A 20,439-nucleotide genomic window follows, 5' to 3' on the forward strand; every position below is an offset into this window, starting at 1 on the left:
TGGAAGTTTCCGACTTCTCGAACGGACTACGCGGGACTCCGGCGCCCTGAAAAGTGAAGCCGACGCAGCCCTGCCCCGAGGGACGCTCTACCAGGGCAGAGGTGCAGGCAGGCTCGGCCACAACTCGCTGTCATGCGAGCCGCGCCCCGGCGGAAGGGGGTCAGGGGACCATCGAGGAGCTGGCTGCGGGGCTCGGAAGAGACCGCGAAGCTTCACCCCCTTTAGGCCGAGGCGGGCGTCCCGGAGAAGGTGTAACTTGAGCAGACCCTCCAAGGTCACGCGGAAATGCCAGAAGGCCTTTGATGAAAGCACTTCTTCAGGGTTTGAAGGACAAGCGTCCTTCTGGAACAGCGCTGCCCAGGAAAGAAGGCGGGGCGGGGCGGGGCGTGGGCCCGCGGCCGGGCTCGCGCTGCGACTCGGAAATCTTCGGCCCGGGCTCGGCAATCGGGCCCCGACTCCCGCCTGGGCCTCGAGCCCGGGGCCTATCCGGAAACAGCCGAGCGGATCCGGAAACAGCCGAGGAGACCCGGAAGGGGTGAGCGCCGTCACCGGGGAGTGCTGGAACCCGCCGTTTGCGCGGAGGCGATGGCGGCGGCTGCGCCGGCGGCCGCGGGCGAGGATGGCTGGCCACGGCGGCCGGGGGCCGGTACGTGAGGGCGCGTCCATGCACGCGAGGGGCGGTGGAGCCGGAGGCGGGGCCGAGCTCGGAGCGGGCGGATGGGGGGCGGTGAGGGGAGACTGGAGAAAGGGGCGGGGCCACGCCGTCTGGAGGGAGGGGGCGGGGCCTGCGGCCACCGAGGAGGGGGCGTGGCCCGGCCGTCGAGGGGGCCCTCGGCAGGTGAGAGGCGGCACCGTGGGGGAGGGGGCGGGACCATTGGAAGGGAGGGGGCTCGTCTGGGAGAAGAGGTGGGTGGAGGGGGAAGGCGGGGCTCCAAGCAGCACGTGGCAGAGCGAGGTGAGAAGGAGGCGGGGCCAGGTGAGCGGGGCGGGGCCAGGTGGGGGTGGGAGGACCGTGGCAGCAAGCGCTAGGTTGCAGTACTTATAGATTTGAGAGTCTGGGGGTACAGGGGAACCTGGGAGTGATGGGGAAAAAGGTTGATCCTTGTCCTCCACAGCCCTGGACCCCCAACCCCAAGAGGGGGCGGAGGTTGAAACCGAGTCAGAGCTCAGCCGGCTGCGGGCTGAGCTGGCAGGCGCCCTGGCAGAAATGGAGACCATGAAGGCTGTGGCGGAGGTGAGCGAGAGCACGAAGGCTGAGGCCGTGGCTGCAGTGCAGCGGCAGTGCCAAGAGGAGGTGGCTTCGCTGCAGGCCATCCTGAAAGGTGAGGCAGCCCCGATCAGAGGGCCCAGATGTGCTGTGGGGTAGGTTAGTGGGGCTGCCTAGCATGGGGCAGGCCTCAGGGCCCAGAGGAAGGGGTGTCCTTTTCTGATTTGCATAGAGGTGCTGCCCCTGCTAGAAGCAGCTCTATTGGGTTCCAACTAAGTTTAGTTCTGAGCTCCTACCTCTTCCCTTGCCCGGTGTCATTTCTGGTCCCTCACTGATGACTGATCAACCCTGAAAGATGGGCAAGTTTTCAGTTCCTGGAACCAGCCTCATGTAAGCCTCTGGGTTTCAGACTCAGCCCTGGGCCCCATCGCTGTGAGTCTAACCCTCTGGTTTCCTTCCTTCCACAAGCACTCGTACATTTATTTGTACTGCCCTACACATATTCAGACTTTCTGTCCTCCCTTCCATTCTGTCCTTGAGCTGCACCAGCTCCCGATACCCCAGATTCCACCCTCCCCTACCCCGCCAGCCAACGTTGTTATTTCCCCCTTCTACTCTAGTCTCTGAAATTGCTTCCAGCCCTCTCCCACTCCTCTGTTTCCGTGGCCCCTGCTGAAGTGAGGTTCTGGATAACTCCCCTAGAGTGTGCCCCCAGCCTTCTCACAGGTCTGGCCCTGTAGTCTGGCCTTGACATTGGCTTCCACAGTAAACTTCCTAAAATTCCCATCTCACCATGTCATTTCCTTTTCTCACAACCACTGCTGGCTCCAGACTTCTATGGGTCTGTATCCACACTGCAGGCATCCACATACCATCTGTGCACCATGGTTATCTCCTCATACAACTTACTCTGTTATCTACTTACTATTTATTCTTTAAATTAGACCCATTTTTGGGGAGTGCTGGGTGGCTCAGTTGGTTAAGCCTCTGGCTCTTGACTTCAGCTCAGGCCATGATCTCAGGGTGGCGATATCGAGTCCCATATCAGGCTCTGTGCTGAGTACGGAGTCTGCTTAAGATTCTCTCTCCCCGGGGGACCCCTGGGTGGTGCAGCGGTTTGGCGCCTGCCTTTGGCCCAGGGCGTGATCCTGGAGACCCGGGATCGAGTCCTGCGTCGGGCTCCCAGTGCATGGAGCCTGCTTCTCCCTCTGCCTGTGTCTCTGCCTCTCTCTCTCTCCGTGACTATCATAAATAAATAAAAATTAAAAAAAAAAAAAAAAAGATTCTCTCTCCCCGGGATTCCCGGTGGCTCAGCGGTTTAGCCCCTGCCTTCGGCCCAGGGCGTGATCCTGGAGACCTGGGATCGAGTCCCACGTTGGGCTCCCTGCATGGAGTCTGCTCCTCCCTCTGCCTCTGTGTCTCTGCCTCTCTCTGTGTATCTCTCATGAATAGATAAGTGAAATCTTTAAAAAAAATAAAGGATTCTCTCTCCCCTCTCCACCCCTCACATTTATTTTATTTTAATTTTTTAAAATTTTTACTTATTTATGATAGTCACACAAATAAGTAAATAAAATCTAGAAAGAAAAAGAGAAAAAGAAAAAGAAAGAGAAAAAGAAAAAGTTTGGGGCACCTAGCTGGCTCAGTTGGTAGGAACATGCAACTTTTGATCTCAGGGTTATGAGTTGAAGCCCCATGTTGGGTGTAGAGATTACTTAAATAAATAAACTTAAAAAAATAATGATGAAGAAAAGAAATTTCCTGTCCGTATGAGAGAAGCTGTGTCCTAAATGATAATAATGTAGGTTTCCCCCACTATCCAAAATTCAAGCATTCCTATGAAAATTTTCTAAACCAAAATAGCGTGTAAAATGAAGGTGAAGGCACAATTACCACTAATTTATGTGGAAAATTTTTTGAGTATTCCCAGATCTAAAAAATAATCCCTGATACTTTATGATTTTTCTGATACTTTACCACCCTTTTCTGATACTTTACGACCCATTTTGCTCATGAATGCATAAAATAAATCAAGATGCTCACACAGTTCAAGGCCATGATACTGAGAGGCTGAGTGTAGTGCCCTGGCAAGGGGCGTGGCAGTGCCACTGTGGCTGCTCGGGGTGCACACTGCCTCTGAGGGCTCTGCAAAACAAGCACTAACCACCATTTTCACCTTTTGCCATTTTTTTGCAAAAGTGAAAATCCTCTTTGGTTTCTTTTAGTTAGTAAAAACAGGTACTAATACAGGATTTTTGTAAAAGTGAAGTGGTGTAATGTGAACTTTCGAAAAATGCAGCATACCTGTAGTCATAATAATAACAAAAGTCAACGTTTATTTGTTTTATTTTAAGATTTTATTTATTTATTTGAGAGAAAGTGAGACAAGAGAGAGCACAGAGGGAGAGGAAGATGCAGACGCCCCACTGAGCAGGAAGCCCCACTTGGGGCTTGATCTCACAACCCAGAGATCACGACTTCAGCTGATACCAAGAGTCGGATGCTCAACTGACTGTGCTACCCAGGTACCCCAATAGTTAACATTTGTTGAGCACTTACTATGTGCCAGGCTCTGAGTTAAATACTTTATGACTATCTATTTAAATTTTATTTATTTGGGGGTGCTTGAGTGGTTCAATCGGTTAAGCGTCTACCTTCAGCTCAGGTTATGATCTCAGGGTCCTGGGATCAAGCCCCACATCAGGCTCCCTGCTCAGCGGGGAGCCTGCTTCTCCCTCTCCTCCCTGGTCATGTTCTCTCTCTCTATCTCTGTTGCTATCTCTATATCTCTCAAATGAATAAATAAAATCTTTAAATAAATAAGTAAATAAATAAATAAATTTTATTTATTTGGGACGACTGGGTGGCTTAACGGTTGAGCATTTGCCTTTGGCTCAGGGTGTGATCCCAGGTCTAGGGATAGAGTTCCACATTGGGCTCCCAGTGAGGAGCCTGCTTCTCCCTCTAATGTCTTGCCTCTCTCTCTGTGTGTCTCTCATGAATAAATAAGTAAAATCTTTAAAAATAAATAAATAAATTTTATTTACTTAAGTAATCTCTATATCCAACCTAGGACTCAAACTCACAACCCTGAGGTCAAGAGTTGCATGATCTTCTGACTAAGGCAGCCAGGGACACCACTTTATGAGTATTTAGTCTGCATAACAATCTCCATGAGGTAGGAATTAGTATCTGTTTCCATTTTGCAGGGGATGCTTTGAGGCCCAGAGAGGTTAAATAACTTGCCCCAGGTCATACAACTAGAAAGCAGAAGATTGAACCCAGGTAGTCTGGAAAGAGAATCTTTACTTCAAATGTTAGTACATGTTAAAATAAATAACTATGCAAATAAAAAGTGGTGGGGCGCCTGGCTGGCTCAGTTGGTAGAGCATGGGACTCTTGATCTTGGGATTGTAAATTTGAGCCCTACATTGGTTGGAGCGATGACTTAAAAAAAGAAACTTTAGGGGGGCGCCTGGGTGGCTTAGTCAGTTAAGTGACCCTTAATTTCGTCTCAGGTCATGCTCTCACGGGTGTGAAGTCAAGTCTCGAGTTGAGCCCTACATGGGGCTCTGCACGAGGCTCTATGCTGGGAGTGGAGCTTGCTTAAGATTCTCTCTCTCCTTCTGCCCCTGCCACTCACACATGCGTACTCTCTCTCAAAAAAATATCTTTAAAAAAAGTGGCCCCGTGCCACCCAGCATCACCTCCACCTCCCACTAACCCGTAGGACAAATTTCAAACTCCTTGGTGTGGCATTCAGGGCCTCAGGAGCCATCCACTACCACCCTGTCCCGCCTTTCTGGCATCTCTCCTCAGGCACCTTCACTCTAACTCTTGCAACATGCCCAGCCTGCCCCAGATACACCATCCACTTCCCCACTGAGCCTTTTCTCAGGCTGGTCCTGTGACTTAGTCTGTCTCTTGTCTCCTCCACTGCCTGCCGGTGTCCTCTCCTGGCCAGGCAAGCAGACTGGAGAGCTCCTCCTCTGAGACCCACAAGCCCGAGAATGGTCCTCTTGGAGCTGTATATCACGCTCCTCTGTAGCTGTTCCCACAGCTGCCTTCCCCATCAGAATGTGGGTTTCTGGTGTCAGCCTTTGTGTTTGATTCATTTCTCTGTTTCCGGAACCCAGCTCAGAGTCTGGCCCAGAGTAAAAATTCACTACTGTTATTGGAGGTTGCTCGTTACTGGTGCATAGCAATGAGAATAGAGATCATATCTTCCTCATTTATTGTGTACCGGGAGGAGGGCTGAACACCTTCCAGATGTCATCTCATTTGCCAACAAGCTTGTGGGGTACTCGTTAGTGTCCTCGTTTCGCAGCTGAGGACGCCGATGGCCCAGGGCCATCTCTCCACAAAGCCCATGGCCTCCGTCGCTCTGATAAATGGCCTCGCAGAGAGCGATGGGGGTAAAGAGCCCCCCCGTCGTCACCCACAGGTAGAGCCAGGGCGCTGACCCTTTCTCCTCTGCCCTCCCCACCTCTCCAGACTCCATCAGCAGCTATGAAGCTCAGATCACTTCCCTGAAGCAGGAGCGGCAGCAACAACAGCAGGACTGTGAGGAGAAGGATCGGGAGCTGGGGCGCCTGAAGCAGCTGCTGTCCCGGGCTCACCCCCTGGATTCCTTGGAGAAGCAGATGGAAAAGGTTGGGGTGACTCCCCCCCCCCCACACACACACACACTCCCCAGGATTTGGAAAGATGTTGAGGCAGCCAAGGTGACCACGGGGCAGAGGGATTGTTGGAGTCCCATTCCCAGATGGTGGGGAGCAGGGCACCCAGTAATAATTCCAGGTGTGTCACATACTGACTCTGTACTGGGCAAGGTCCTGGCTTTACTGCTTCCTGGCAGGATGGCTCGATTTGTTTGCCTCCAAAATGAAGGAGATCACGTAAGGGGAAGGGAGCTGACACTTAAGGACGGCACTTGTGCATCAGGCCCTGAGAACAGTGCTTGACAGATCTGTCTCCAAGCTTTCCTCATTGGCCCATTTCACAGATGAGTAAGGCAAGGTTAAGAAAAGTTCAGTAAATCTCCTGGGTTATACATATAAAATGCAGAGGAGGGATTTATTTTATTTTGTTTTGTTTATTTTTTTTTAAGATTTTGTTTATTCGTGAGAGACAGAGAGAGGCAGAGACATAGCCAGAGGGAGAAGCAGGTTCCCTATGGGGAACCCATTGCAGAACTCGATCCCAGGACCCTGGAATCACTACCTGAGCCAAAGGCAAATGCTCAACCACTGAGCCACCCAGGTAGCCTGCAGAGTAGGAATTTAAAAATCTAGGCAGTCTGGTTCTAAAAATCTTGTTCTTAATCTCTGTGGCTTATCACCGCCTTTATCATCGGTGTCCCCTTGATGTGGTAGGGTACTGATTTCCCAGACTTCAGTCTTTCAAAACGAGTTCACATCATTACCTCATTTGATCCTCAGAGCAGCCCTGTGAGGTAGTGTAGGTGCTTACCTCATTTCATGCAGGAGGAAGCAAAGGCTCGGGAAGATGGCCTGGATAGAAACACAAAGATCCAAATAGGAGCCTGAGAAAGGAGGCTTGCAACCCACGGCTTCCCAGCAGAGGCTGCTGCTTGCATTGCCAGTGATGCTAGGGAGCAGTTCCACGGTGGGTGAGGGAGAGGGCCCTGCCGAGCAGTAGCCTAGTGCAGCGAGCAGAAGGACAGCAGGCGTAGGTTCGGGCAGTCAGTCCCCACCCACCTCCTGCATCGGCCATGTCCGCCCAGTGCACGGGCATCTGCAGAGCGTGTATTCCAGGACTTCGGATGGGACCAGAAGTGTTTTTATTTGGGCCATTCAGGCTTACTCTGCTGTTGCAACTTTTCACAGAAGGGATTTGGAGGGTTAAACTGAGCTTCCTTGAGACAGGTGTTTGAGTGATTCAAGAGGTAGAAATGGCATGGATCAGAAGAGGTTGGGTGACTGGCAGATTTCAGCCTTGGACAGCTGGGCAGGTGACCTGATGCCCATAGGGGGACAAACAGCGTTGTAAGTGCTTGGCTGTACTTGAATAGAGGAGCCTGTGTGACATCCAGGTAGAGATGGCCAGAGGCCATTGGCTTTGCAAGTTCACCAGGATCCCAAACCTGAAAACAGACCAAAAAGAAATGGCCAGCAATGCGGGGGTGATGGGAGTAAATGACATATCAGTTAGGATGAGATTTGAAAACCCAAATCAACGGTAGCTTAAATAAGATAGAAGTTTATTTTTCTTAAAATCCACAGATAGACATTCCAGGAATGATGTTAGCTCAACAAGTCATCAGGAACACAGGTTCCTGTTATGTTACTGTATTGCCATGGTAGCTTATTGCCTCACAGTCCAAGATGACCGCTGGAGTGCCAGCCATCATGTCCACAGTCTAAGCATCAAGGAGGAGGAGGAGTAAAGAAAAGCACACCCTGTCCCTTGAAGGAGTTGTCCCGGAAGTTTGCATTAACATTTCATTAGCTGGAAATGAGTCATGTGACTATGCTTAGTTACAGGGAAGCTGAAAAATGTAGATGGTGGTGTAGGATTTAGGGCATGTGTTCAACTACAAATGTAAGCGCCTGTGATAAAAAATACAAGTGAAAAAGGATGGTGGGGAAGGAAAGGATGATGAGTGAGTGGGCACCAGGCAGATGGTCATGACTTCAGCCCCTTTGCCTCCTGTGGGACCTGGGCAAGTCGTGTAAGTTCTCAGAGCCTCTGTGTTCTTATCTTTAAAACGGGGATGGGGGTAGCCCTGGTGGCGGCAGCGGTTTAGCGCCGCCTGCAGCCCGGGGTGTGATCCTGGAGACCTGGGATCGAGTCCCACATCAGGCTTCCTGCATGGAGCCTGCTTCTCCCTCTGCCTGTGTCTCTGCCTCTCTCTCACTCTCTCTGAATGAATAAATAAATAAATCTTTAAAAAATAAATAAACAAAATAAAATAAAATGGGGATGGACAGCACCTCCTTGGGAGGATTAGAAGGGTTGACATGCTTAGAGAGAAGGCTCGGCACAGACCTGAGGGTTCCAGTTGTCTAGAGATGGGGGAGGGGGGCCTGCTACCACCTAACCCCCTTCTTCCAGGCCCATGAGGACTCGGAGAAGCTTCGGGAGATCGTGCTGCCTATGGAGCAAGAGATTGAGGAGCTGAAGGCAAAACTGCTCAGGGCAGAGGAACTGATTCAAGAGATCCAGGTGAGGGGGCGGCCAGGGGGTACGGCGGGAAGAGAGGGCACTGCAGGACCCTGGCCCCCCAGCCTCCTCCCTGATCCTTCCCCTAGAGACGTCCCCGGCACCCCCCTTCCTTGCACGGCTCCACGGAGTTGCTGACTCTGTCCCGGGACCCATCACCCCCGCTGGAGCCTCTCGAGGAGCTGAGTGGAGACGGTGGTGCAGCGGCCGAAGCTTTCGCCCACAACTGTGATGACAGTGCCTCCATCTCTTCCTTTTCCCTCGGCGGTGGGGCCGGCAGCACCTCCCTGCCCCGCAGCCGCCAGGGCCTGAGCCCCGAGCAGGAGGAGACAGCCTCTCTGGTGTCCACGGGCACCCTGGTCCCCGAGGGCATCTACCTGCCCCCTCCTGGTTACCAGCTCGTGCCTGACACCCAGTGGGAGCAGCTGCAAACAGAGGTGAGTGGAGGGGGCGGGGCAGCCCACCCAGGGGCACACATCCTCTTCCTCCCCCGGATGCTCACTGAGCACCTGCTGCGTCCACACCCAGAGCTAGAACCAGGGCTCAGGCCACAGAAGCAGGGGGGCCAGTTGGAAGCTGTGCCCCCACCCCTGCCTAGCCCCTGTGACGCAGAAGCAGCCCCAAGGGGCACGGTGAGGAGTGCAGGCCTCCGCTTGGAGGCTGAGACTGAGGCTGGCATCTGTGGCAGGGGCGGCAGCTGCAGAAGGACCTGGAGAGCATGAGCCAGGAGCGGGACGAACTGCAGGAGGGCCTGAGACGGAGCAACGAAGACTGCGCCAAGCAGGTGGGGCCCGCTCTGCCACCGTCCCAGCAGGGTCCCTGGCTGCTTGCCTCCTGGCCCCGACCTCACCCTTGCTTCCTACCCGCAGATGCAAGTACTCCTGGCCCAGGTCCAGAACTCAGAGCAGCTGCTACGGACCCTGCAGGGGACTGTGAGCCAGGCCCAGGAGCGGGTTCAGCTACAGATGGTGAGGGGCCGGGGCATGAGGGACAGGAGTGTGTGACGGGAATTGGCTGAGAGGGGCCTGCAGGAAGGTCAAGGCACCTGTCCTGCACCGCCCGCCTCCAGCCACTCCAGCTGCCCCCTGGAGTTTGGTGCCCGGTGCATAAAATGTTTCCAAGCACCAGGCACTGTGGTTGGAGCAGGAGTTCTAGGGGGCCCACCACATACCAGCTCTGTGATCTTGAGCTGATCCCACGAGTTCAGAGCCTCTGCCTTGCCTCCTTGAAATAGAGATGGCAGGATCTCGCTTGCGCTTGCAGAGTCATGAGTGAGGCTTGCAAAATCAAATGTGCCCGGAGTCAGGCCAGGTGTAGACTGGAAGGAGCAGTGCGGAGGCCGGGAGGCTCGCAAAGGGCTCTGCTGTCCCTCGGCTCTGTGATGGGAGCCACGTGGGAATGTGAGCCCGATGCCAACACACTTTCTGATTTGTCAACAGAAGCCAGAAACCTGGGTACTTCTGTATTGTCTCCCAGTTTTTAAAGTTGATGACTAATTTATCTTTAAAAAAAAAACAACAAAAAACACATGGAACAAATAAAACACTCGAAGTGGCCTGCCACTTGTGACCTCCAGGCCATCGGGGAGCATGCATAAAGAGCTTGCGGGTCAGGGGCGCCTGGCTGGCTAGTCGGTGGGGTACACAACTCTTGATCTCAGTGTCGTGAGTTCGAGCCCCACATTGGCATGGAGTTTACTTAAAAAAAAAAAAAAGAGCTTGGTGGTCAAAGGTACTTAATAGAGTATGATCCTTCCTTTCTCAGCAGAGGAGGAGTATGATCCTTCCTTTCTGGCCCTCAGCGGTGTCGGGAGGAGGGTTCAGGGTTTGGCCTCATGGGGCACTGGTGACAGCTGGTCCCCATCATCCCATCCTACTGACTGTCCATCCCCAGGCAGAGCTGGCCACCTCACACAAGTGCCTGAGCCACAAGGTGAAGAAGCTGACTGAGGAAAACCAAGGGCTCCGGGCTGAGCAGCCGCCGTCCTCAGCCCCCTGGGGTCTGGAGCAGGATGAGGGCCATGAGGACTCGCTGCCCAGCTCGGTGCCGGTAAGCGGAGTGTGGGTGCTGAGGACCCAAGGGCCACTCCTCTGGCCCCCTCCCTCCACACACAGAAAGGCATTGGCCCGGGACCATGGGACTCAGGAACTCACCCCGGGCTGCTGTGTATTAGCTGTGTCACCTTGACCAACTCACTCGACTCGTCTGAAAAATGGGACTGTACCCCCTTCCCAGCCTTGGTGTGAAGAGAAAATGAGTTAGCAGAATGTGTGACACGGAGAAGCAGTGATTTGGTTGATTAGTTATTTTTAAGTGAGATCCACAAAATGGAGTTGATCATTGTCTTGGTTTATAAGAAACTGTCATCATTGACTGAGTTCATTAGAACCCTTGCCCACCCTGAGAACCACCACGTCTGCCTCCCGACATGCACCCCTGCAGTCCTTGGTTCTGTGTCTGCTGTCCTGACCTCTGCCATTGCCTTGCTCTTTCTTGGTGTTGTTTTCACACCTGCACAGCTGCCCAAACACAAACTGACCTTTGTGTTCTTTTTTTTTTTTTTTGACCTTTGTGTCCTGAGCATGACAAAGGGGCATCCTGCTCTAGGGAACTGGGCAGGACTATCACTAGGCACCGGGCCTGGGCTCCTCCTCCAGGTGGCCATCTCTGGACGTCCCCACTCCTTGTGCCCGGCACTCTGGTGGTTTCCCTTTTAAGTTTCCTCCCTCCCTCCCCTCCTCCTCCCCCCCACCCTTGGGATGGTGGCTCCCCTCCAGGACCTACAGCAGCTGGTGCGCCACACGAGGCAGGAGGCACGGGCCCAGCAGCAGGCCCGGGAGCACGAGGCCGAGAGGCTCCGGATTGAGATCGTGACACTCCGGGAGGCGCTAGAGGAGGAGACAGCAGCCAGGGCCAGCCTGGAGGGGCAGCTGAGGGTGCAGCGGGAGGAGACAGGTAAGGGAGGAAGAACGGAGGCTGACCTCCCCTACAGGGGAGCACCTGGGCTTGCCAGGAGGGGAGAGGGAGGAGCCTGTGTGAGGAGGAGCTTTGACCTCTCTCTCTTTCTCTCCACACAGAGGTGTTAGAGGGTGAGTACCGCCAGAGCCCTGCCAGGTGGGGCAGGATGGGAGGGAGGGAGGGACAGAGGGCGTGGGCCTGACAGCTGGCTCCTGCCTGACTTCCCAGCCTCCCTGTGCAGCCTGAGGACAGAGATGGAGCGGGTCCAGCAGGAACAGAGCAAGGTGAGGCTAGGCTGGGCTCTGGAGCCAGACTCTGTGACTGTGGCGGGAGGGACTACAGTGTGGGGACCCTCAGTGGGCCCTTCTGTCCTTTCTCCAGGAGGCCGGGTGGGGCTCTGGCCTCACAGAAGAGGTCAGAGCCAGGGATGGCTCCCCTATCCAGACCTCCTGTGTCTCCGGCTCCACCCCTTCCCATGTGGCACAAGGCCCCACCCCTGTGTTCTGTCCCCCCAGGCCCAGCTCACAGACCTGCTCTCGGAACAGAGGGCAAAGGTGCTGCGGCTGCAGGCGGAGCTGGAGACCAGTGAACAGGTGCAGAGGGATTTTGTCCGACTGTCTCAGGCCCTGCAGGTATGGTGTGTCCCCTTTCCATTGGGCTGGCATGGTCCAGGTGGCTAATCCTAGGTCCTACAACAGTCCCCCAATCAGGGGAATCCTCTTCCTCCTCCTGAGGCTGGCATCCTTTTATCCTCTGAGCTTTGTTCAAAACAAACTGTTGTGTGCAGGTCTCTGTTGGATGTGTAAAGCCCCGGGCCCACCCAAGGATGACACCTGGGTGGGAGTCCCAGCCCCTTCCGGGCACCAGAGGTGCAGGCTTCACCCTGTGGCTTTAGCTACCATGCTGCCTCCTGGGTCCCAGCCTTCTTGCTGCTGCCCCCCTCCCAGCTGGACTAACAGCCTGTTATGCTGCCGTGCCTTCCTGAGGCACAGCCAAGCTGAGACTGGTGGCTGGGAGCCTCTGGCTTGTGGCAGCAGTCCCTCCACACTCCCTGTGTCAGCCCCACCTGCCCTGCCCACCCTTGGTCAGGCCACTTTCTTAGGACCCATTTCTTCCCTTGAATCCCAGTTTCACCGTGGCTTGGGGAAGGTGGGGACCCTTGCCCCATTAGAGGCCTGGCAGATGGGAGGGGGCTGCATTTACCCACCAAGGGCCCTCTTCCTCCCGCACTGAACCCTGCAGGTGCGCCTGGAACGGATCCGCCAGGCAGAAAGTTTGGAGCAAGTGCGCAGTATCATGGATGAGGCGCCCCTGAGGGACGTCAGGGACATCCAGGACACCTGAGGGGCTAGGACCCACCCACCTGGGGGAGACTGCCTTTCCCCACATCTGAACTGAGAGGCCTGGGCTTTGCAGGTCTCAGGATAGAGGCTTGATCCCCTCCAAGCCCGGGCTTGAGGTGATGGGGCCTCCACTGCCCTGTCTCTGCAGCACCTCCTCCCAGGGGTGGCTGGCCTTCTGCTCCCGAGGATGACACCTGGGTGGGAGTCCCAGCCCCTTCCAGGCACCAGAGGTGCAGGCTTCACCCTGTGGCTTTTGGCTGCCATGCTGCCTCCTGGGTCCCAACCTTCTTGCCACTGGCCCCCTCCCAGCCGGACTAACAGCCTGTTATGGCACCGTCCCTTCCCGAGATACAGCCAAGCTGTAAGCGGTGGCTGGGCGCCTCTGGCCTGTGGTAGCAGTCCCTCCATACGTGCACCTGGGACAGGCAGCTGCTTTCTGGACTGCATGACACTAAGATGCTTGTCCCCCCAGGGCCCCACCCAGGCCCCAAGATGCGCACGGAGGCAAGACCAGACTTTTCTGTCATTTATTTTCAATAAATAAGCAGCTCAGCTCAATCCGTCGCCTTGTCCCTGCAAGCCCCACGGGGTTGGGGAGGGGAGGTTTTACAAGAGCAGAAGGGAAGATGGGGTGTTGAGGGTGCAAAGTGGAAGGGACCATCATGTTTATAAACAGAAAAATGTCAGGGAGGGGAACGTGGGAGTTTGTGCCACAGCTCTGGCTGAAGATGCATCACTATCAGGGTGGGGAAGAAGGGGCAAAAGGACTGGTTACTTCCTTCTTTCATCTTCTGGATCTGGAAGGCGAAAGGGGAGGATGAAGTGGAGTGAGGGGGGGCAGGAGGGGAGAGGTAACGTCCCTCTCAGGCTCTCTGTCCCCTCTCCCCTGGCACACTCACCTGGAGGGTTGCTGCAGCTCCCCCCCCCCCACTCACCTGTGTCCCAGACCCCACTCCTCCCCAGCACTGCAGCCCAGGCAGCAGACAGCTCAGCGCCCAGCCAGCGCAGCGCAGCGCAGCGCAGCCCAGCAGGCACCGTGCCGTCCGAGGCGGGGCGGCACTGACCGTACAGGGTGAGGGCAGCAGCCCACCCACTGGGAAGCGTGGCAGTGGCAGCAGCGGCTCCGGGTGGAGCAGCGAGCGCAAGTGACCTCGGATGCCACCGAGGGGGAGAGAGGAGGACGCGCGGGGGGCGGGGGTGGCACAGCAGCTGGGGGCGAGGGCGAGAAGGGGGCGATACCTGTGACACGGTTCAAAGAGATGGAGGAAGGGGAAACGGGTTATCCTATGGCCAGAGAGGACAGAGAGACAGAGTTACGGAGGGCAGAGGTGGGCGTGGAGGGCCAGAAAGGCTAAGGAGGCTGTGGGCACCTGCAAAGGTGCAGGGACGTGGGGGCCCGGGGCAGGGACGCTGGTCCTCTCAGGGCCAGAGCACCCTGCTGAAAAGGAAGGGGGGCGGGCACCTTCGCAGCGCAGAGGGAGGGCCTGTGGGGGGCCAGGGGCAAACATGGCTCAGAGGAGGGCTGAGGCTTACCCTCCAGGTAGTTCCGAGCAATGAACTTGAGGACCTCATCGAGCCCAATGACTGGAAATGAGATCTTGAGGACCATAAGCCACTGGGTGAAGTCCAGGGCCCGGAGCTTGAAGATCATCTGCGAGGGCAGGTGGAGGTGGTGAGGACTGGTGTTCCTCTCTGGGAGGGGGCCAGGGTTCCGGCACCGCCCCCCTCACCCTTTCCTCCCTCTGTCTGCGTCCCCACCCACAGAGGCTCCCTGTGGGGTGCAGAACAGTGGTCCCTGGCCCAGAGAAGGCTCACCGGCAGAGGGTCAACGTAGAGGATGAGGAAGTGGAGGGACATGGAGAGGCAGATGGAGCCCAGCAGCCAGATGTTTACCCAGGGGGGCATCCGCAGGAGGGACTGGTTCTCAGACAGGCTGCAAAGGGCCGGGCAGAGGCCAGGGTGGGGGACAGCACAAGAAAGTGGTGGTGAGCAGAGCAAGGAAGGGGGAGGACACAGAGGCCCCTGGAAGGCAGCCGGGGTGGGTGGGCAGGCCTAACCTGTTGAGAGCGTTGCACATTTCGATGGTGACCAGCACGGACAAGGCCATGGTCATGGGCTCAGGGGCCTCAAAGATCTCGCAGTCCACGCCCTCAAAATTAGGGTTTTCCTCATTGCACTGCATGAAGTGAGTCTGCAGGGGGAGGAGTGAGAAAGTGGCATCCCACAGAAGCCTCCATGCCTCCCTCCTGCTCCCCACCCTCCTCCTTTCTCTGTCCTCCCTACCAGCTGGCTGTAGGTGACACCAGGCCCGTCATCTGCATACATGAACCACCAGGCAGCAGCTCCCACAGTGGCTGCACCCACATAGCCTGTGGTAGAGAGAAGATGGAATTTGGGGTCCCAGCTGGGAAGACAGGAATTGTCAAGAGGGCTCATGGCCATCAACAGCTTGTTGAGGAAGAGGGCCCTTGAGGTGTCTGTGCTAGGGGAACAGGTATCCCAGAGGGGGGGGTTAGTCCCAAGGGTTGGGAAGGGTGGGGCTCCCATCCTGCTCACCCCCAATTGCCATGTAGCGGAAGAAGAGCCAGCCACTGATGAGGGGCTCCTTGGGGCTCCGGGGGGGGCGGTCCATGATGTCTAGATCTGGTGGGTTGAAGCCCAGGGCCGTGGCCGGGAGCCCGTCAGTCACCAAGTTCACCCACAGCAGCTGCACAGGGATCAGGGCCTCAGGCAGCCCCAGGGCGGCGGTCAGGAAGATGCTGCCAGAAGGAGGTGGTCACATGTCTGGCCTGGCCCTGGCCCTGTGGTCACCGGCCCTCCACCCCCACCCACCGGCCCTGGGTTCCTGCAGGGGCCTGCCCTGGCTGCTCACCAGACCACCTCGCCCACATTGGAGGAGATGAGGTAGCGGATGAACTGCTTCATGTTGTTGTAGATGGCACGGCCTTCCTCCACCGCAGCCACGATGGTGGAGAAGTTGTCATCGGCCAGCACCATCTCAGAAGCAGTCTTGGCCACGGCGGTGCCAGATCCCATGGCAATGCCGATCTCGGCCTTCTTCAGGGCAGGGGCGTCATTGACTCCATCACCTGTCTGAGGGCAGAATGAGAAGGTGGAGCGTGGACTCTTGCACTTACTCCTCCTTGGGAGTTGATCCCCCTGCCCCCCCTGCTCCTGAGACCCTCCTGTCAAGGGGCTCTGGGCAGAGACTGCCCCTCACCCCACAGCCGCACAGCCCCTCTGTCCGCTCACCATGGCTGTGATCTCATCGTAGGACTGCAGGTACTCCACAATCTTTGACTTGTGGGATGGCTCCACGCGGGCGAAGCAGCAGGCACGACGGCAGGCCTCACGCTGCTCTGCCAGGGGCAGGTCGTCGAACTCTCGGCCTGTGTAGGCTCGGTCCGCCACCTCCTCGTTCTCCCCGAAGATGCCGATCCGCCGGCAGATGGCAATGGCTGTGCCCTTATTGTCGCCAGTGATCATGATGACGCGGATTCCGGCATCCCGACAGAGCTGAATAGAGCCGGTGACTTCCTTTCGTGGTGGATCCAGCATGCCTACCACACCAACGAATGTCAGGTCCGTCTGAGGAGACAGCAGAGAGTGACGGGGTCAGGGAAGGACTTGGAAGTAAGCCAGGGAGGAAGCTCAGGGGTTTGGGGGTGGAGATGGGGAGAAAGCTGCCCCTGGCCTGGTGTGCACATCTCAGCGGGGTCCCATAAGACCAGGGGCAGGAGACGCTCCGTGTTCACATGCGTGCCTGTAGGTCTGGCGCTGCCAGGCCCAGAGTAGATAGCGACCGCCTGTATTTCAAGGAAAGAACTGGAGCTGGGAGTTAGAGCAGTGATTTCAGTGGGGCCACTTCCTTGGCCTACAACCCTGAGCAAATCCAGGCTACCTGCCGGGCCACTGGGTCCCATCTAGAAAAGGAAGTGGTGGACTTTGGTGCTATTTGGAAAGCCTGTCCACCATAAGATAAGGCGCTGGCACCAGAATGCAGGTCTATGCCCCGTTTCTCGTCTCAAGGGTGTCTCACTACGGAAACATGTAGCAGAACCAAGAATGGCCAGCTACCACCTGGGTCTCTGTTCTGGCTGCAAGCGCCTCACCTCATCCGGGACAAGTCCACGACCACAGGCAGAGCAGCCTTGGACTAGATGATTCCTGACACTCTTCTTCCAGATTCTAAGTCCTTTCCTGGGACTCCAGGGCCCGTGACGCAATAGGAATGACATGGGTGGAGCAGGGGGGTGGCAGATGATTCTGAGGCAATGGGAGGCCCCTCGCTGCTCACCTCATATTCCATGAACCTGGCAGAGTCGTCCAGAATCATCTCCTCTCGCTTCGGGGGGGTGTCCCGGGTGGCCAGGGCCAGGCAGCGCAGTGTGTCCCGGCCAGTGCCCCACTCCTTGATCACCGACAGGATCTTGTCCTTCACCGGCCCCGTCATTGGCACTCGAGTGGTGCCAACTCGCACATAGTTACAGCGGTCAATGACCCCCTCAGGGGCGCCCTAGGTGACCAAGAGAGCTTTCAGAGACTACGGTCTTTTTTCTGGGCCACAGTGACAGGGAGCAGGGATAGGAGAGGGCTCTGAGATTAGGAAGAAGAGGGGGACTGAGGCCCATTCTGATTTCTGACCTTAACAAACATCTTGTTGCCCACAGCAGCCCGGGATTTGGCTGGGGAGCAATAGACAGACATGGACTTTCTGTCCCGGGAGAACTCCAGGGTAAATTCCTTCTTCATTAGCTGGCGGATCACCTGGAAAAGAGGAGACAGAGAGGGAGAGGCCAGATGTGAAATTGGTAGGCTGAGAATGATGATGCTGTGCTAGAAGGGCAGAGTCTCAGACCCCGTAAAACACAGCCAAAGATGATCTGGGGATCAGAGCAGACCCCAAGCTGAGTCTCAGACTGAAGCTTAGTCTGGTGCCTGTAGCACAAATGGAGAGAACTTTAAGACTGATGCTGCCACTTTCTTAGTGTCCAGTTTAAAGCGCAACAGGAACAGGATGGCACAATATGGCACCGTCTAGTGGAACTTTCAGGGTTGGCAGGAATGTTCTGTACTCTGAACTGCCCGGTAGGATGTAATTAAGCACGGTTATTCAAGATGGAAAATATGGCTAGTGAAGCTGAAGAAGTGAGTTTTTACTTTTATTTATTAATTTAAATTGGAAGAACTATATGAGAGCTCCTAGAGACGCGTTATCAGACAATGCAGCCCGAGTGCCTGGCATGCAGTGATAAGCACTCCCCAAAAAGGAATGAGACCCTTTTTTCATCAAATGTGTCAGAGGTGTTTCAAAATAAAACACGAACAAAAGTAACAATAAATAGAAGTTGACATTAATATTCTCATTTGTAAATTTCTTTTTTTTTTTTTAAAAGATTTTATTTATTTATTCATAGACAGAGAGAGAGAGAGAGAGAGAGAGAGAGGCAGAGGGAGAAGCAGGCTCCATGCAGGGAGCCCGATGTGGGACTCGATCCCAGGTCTCCAGGATCGCGCCCTGGGCTGAAGGCGGCGCTAAACCTCTGAGCCACCCAGGCTGCCCTCATTTGTAAATTTCTTACAGTACTCTCTACTGATATTTAGATCGTTTTCATTAATCTTGTCATATTAGGCAGCAATGAGCATCTTACATATGTAAAAAAAGAAAACAAAAGAATGAGCTATATGAAGAACATAATATATAAGAGGAGCTCAATATACACATTCAGTAAATATTAACAGTAGCATCCTAGAGAGGAGCAGAATGGGTTTGTTCATCTGGACAAGGGGAAGCACTGTGATGGGTGGCTTGTGATTTCTGTGCCCAGTGCCACTGCTTCCAGCTAGGGACACAACGGGAGAAGTGTCATCCAGGGAGGCTACAGCTAGGCGGCAGACGGCACATCCGTCCACGGGCAAGAGGTCTTGCCCCTGCCAGTGGCGTCCCAGCTTGGGGCCTGAGGCCCTTCCTGGCTGGACTGGGGGCCTCTGCTCCCCTGAGGTTCTCTGGTCCTTGCCTGTGCAATGCGACACAGGGCAAAGAAGGACCCTGTGGAAAGGAGCGCCCACACTCACCGAGTTGCAGGCATTGGCCCTCTCCACCTTTGAGAGGTTTCTCACGTCAGTGTTGAATACATTCATCTTCTCCACCAGGGTGGTGAGTGCAGTCTCGGTGGCCTCACCCACCTTCTCATAAACACCTTTGGTCTGAGAGGACAGAGGAGGAAGAGGAAGTAAGTGCCCTGTGCTCCCGGCCCCTTGCTTCCACCTTCCCCCTAGAACGGGAAGGGGGCCAGCCACTCCTTCCCCCTTCCACCCAGAAGAGGACTCAGTACAAGGTGTCTCCCTCCCATATGGCCTTGGCCAGCTGGAAGAGGACAGAGGGGCTGCGTCAGGAGTGAAGAAGTTACCTCATTGAAGTCCAAGGCGGAGTCATTGCAGAGGGCACAAATGGTGGCCAGCTCCACCAGCCCATCATACTGCCCTGACCGGACTGGCTTATCATTCTTCAAGCTGGTAGCAGGGCAGGGAGGAAGGAAGGAAAAGAGACAGGTAGAGAATAGAGACCGAGATGCAGAGAGGACTTGGGGAAAGAGTGAGGGACAGTCAGGGACGTGGCAACCAGCATGGAGAATAATCAGGGTGGGAGGGGGAGAGAGAACAAGGTCGGTGAAGGAAGAGGAGAGAGGAAGGAAGATAAAACGAGAGGGAGGCCCTCGGGAAAGTGGGGTGTGCATGTGTCTAGTGGAGGCACAAGGAGCTGAGGGAAGGGCTTTGGGGCACTTACACCTCTCCTTCTGGAGCGTAAGTGGAACCAGTGATAGCGAACTCGTTCAGGACACAGAGGTTTCCATCCACCTTGTCAATGATAAACATCTGCAGGGAGAAGGACACGAGCACACATGTCTGGTTGTCACCATCCCTGACAGTTGGTACAGAGGAGAGGCTGGCGTCCCGTTCCTCTCCCAACCACCCTTGTAGACTAACCAAGGCTCCCCACTACCTGCCTCCCTTCTCCCACCACCCCCTGGCTGTCATTCTCCTTGTTCAGTGTTTTGTTTTTTTTTTTTATTTTTTTTTAAATTTTATTTTATTTTTTAATTTTTATTTATTTATGATAGTCACAGAGAGAGAGAGAGGGGCAGAGACACAGGCAGAGGGAGAAGCAGGCTCCATGCACCGGGAGCCTGATGTGGGATTCGATCCCAGGTCTCCAGGATCGCGCCCTGGGCCAAAGGCAGGCGCCAAACCGCTGCGCCACCCAGGGATCCCTTGTTTTTTTTTTTTAAAGATTTTATTTATTTATTCATGAGAGACACAGAGAGAGAGGCAGAGACACAGGCAGAGGGAGAAGCAGGCTCCATGCAAGGAGCCCAACATGGGACTCGATCCCGGGTCTCCAGGATCACACCCCAGGCTGAAGGCGGCACTAAACCGCTGGCCACCAGAGCTGCCCTTCTTGTTCGGCGTTAATGGCTTCAAAACAGAAGTCATTAGTTTCTGAAGGCCACACTGGAGGCTCCTTTAGATGAGTTGGTAAAAGCAGGTGTGAGCAATAAGGTACACAATAGCATGTGGCCCAGCTATAGCTCTAGCCACTCATGGCCAGGATCTTCCAGTTTTGCAGGAAGAGCCAGAAATTCAGGTTATTTTCCTGTGAAATCTCTTGACTTTCAAATGAGGGCAATCAATTCATTTTTAGGAACCTGTTGCAGAAGCCTGAGGTCTGGCTTTGAAGCCTGTGCT

The 20,439-nt window shown here is 55.2% G+C and overlaps 2 protein-coding genes across 3 annotated transcripts in view; one reads left to right on the forward strand and one right to left on the reverse strand.

The window, feature by feature from the left end:
• On the forward strand, nt 1–13,251 carry RABEP2 (rabaptin, RAB GTPase binding effector protein 2). The gene is made up of 13 exons (XM_077907162.1): nt 1–646; nt 1,116–1,322; nt 5,702–5,859; nt 8,285–8,395; nt 8,482–8,829; nt 9,081–9,176; nt 9,262–9,360; nt 10,286–10,441; nt 11,170–11,347; nt 11,470–11,481; nt 11,579–11,634; nt 11,866–11,982; nt 12,593–13,251. Exons 1-13 carry the CDS (start codon nt 586–588, stop codon nt 12,692–12,694), a joined length of 1,701 nt encoding a protein of 566 aa, XP_077763288.1. The 5' UTR covers nt 1–585; the 3' UTR covers nt 12,695–13,251.
• ATP2A1 (ATPase sarcoplasmic/endoplasmic reticulum Ca2+ transporting 1) overlaps nt 13,207–20,439 on the reverse strand; it is a 15,408-nt gene continuing 8,175 nt past the window's right edge. The window contains exons 10-23 of one of the 2 annotated variants that reach the window (XM_077907152.1): nt 19,481–19,569; nt 19,104–19,206; nt 18,769–18,900; nt 17,338–17,460; nt 16,991–17,209; nt 15,946–16,281; nt 15,566–15,786; nt 15,250–15,452; nt 14,977–15,062; nt 14,751–14,884; nt 14,509–14,626; nt 14,227–14,344; nt 13,933–13,977; nt 13,207–13,490 (exon numbers count right to left, since the gene is read on the reverse strand). In XM_077907152.1, coding sequence (XP_077763278.1) covers nt 13,973–13,977; nt 14,227–14,344; nt 14,509–14,626; nt 14,751–14,884; nt 14,977–15,062; nt 15,250–15,452; nt 15,566–15,786; nt 15,946–16,281; nt 16,991–17,209; nt 17,338–17,460; nt 18,769–18,900; nt 19,104–19,206; nt 19,481–19,569 — 1,887 coding nt within the window. In that variant the 3' untranslated portion in view covers nt 13,207–13,490; nt 13,933–13,972. The remainder of the gene's footprint in view (nt 13,491–13,932; nt 13,978–14,226; nt 14,345–14,508; nt 14,627–14,750; nt 14,885–14,976; nt 15,063–15,249; nt 15,453–15,565; nt 15,787–15,945; nt 16,282–16,990; nt 17,210–17,337; nt 17,461–18,768; nt 18,901–19,103; nt 19,207–19,480; nt 19,570–20,439) is intronic. The other variant, XM_077907150.1, reaches the window with a different exon arrangement.

This window comes from Canis aureus, chromosome 8 (assembly GCF_053574225.1).
Source record: "Canis aureus isolate CA01 chromosome 8, VMU_Caureus_v.1.0, whole genome shotgun sequence".
Lineage (NCBI taxonomy): Eukaryota > Metazoa > Chordata > Mammalia > Carnivora > Canidae > Canis > Canis aureus.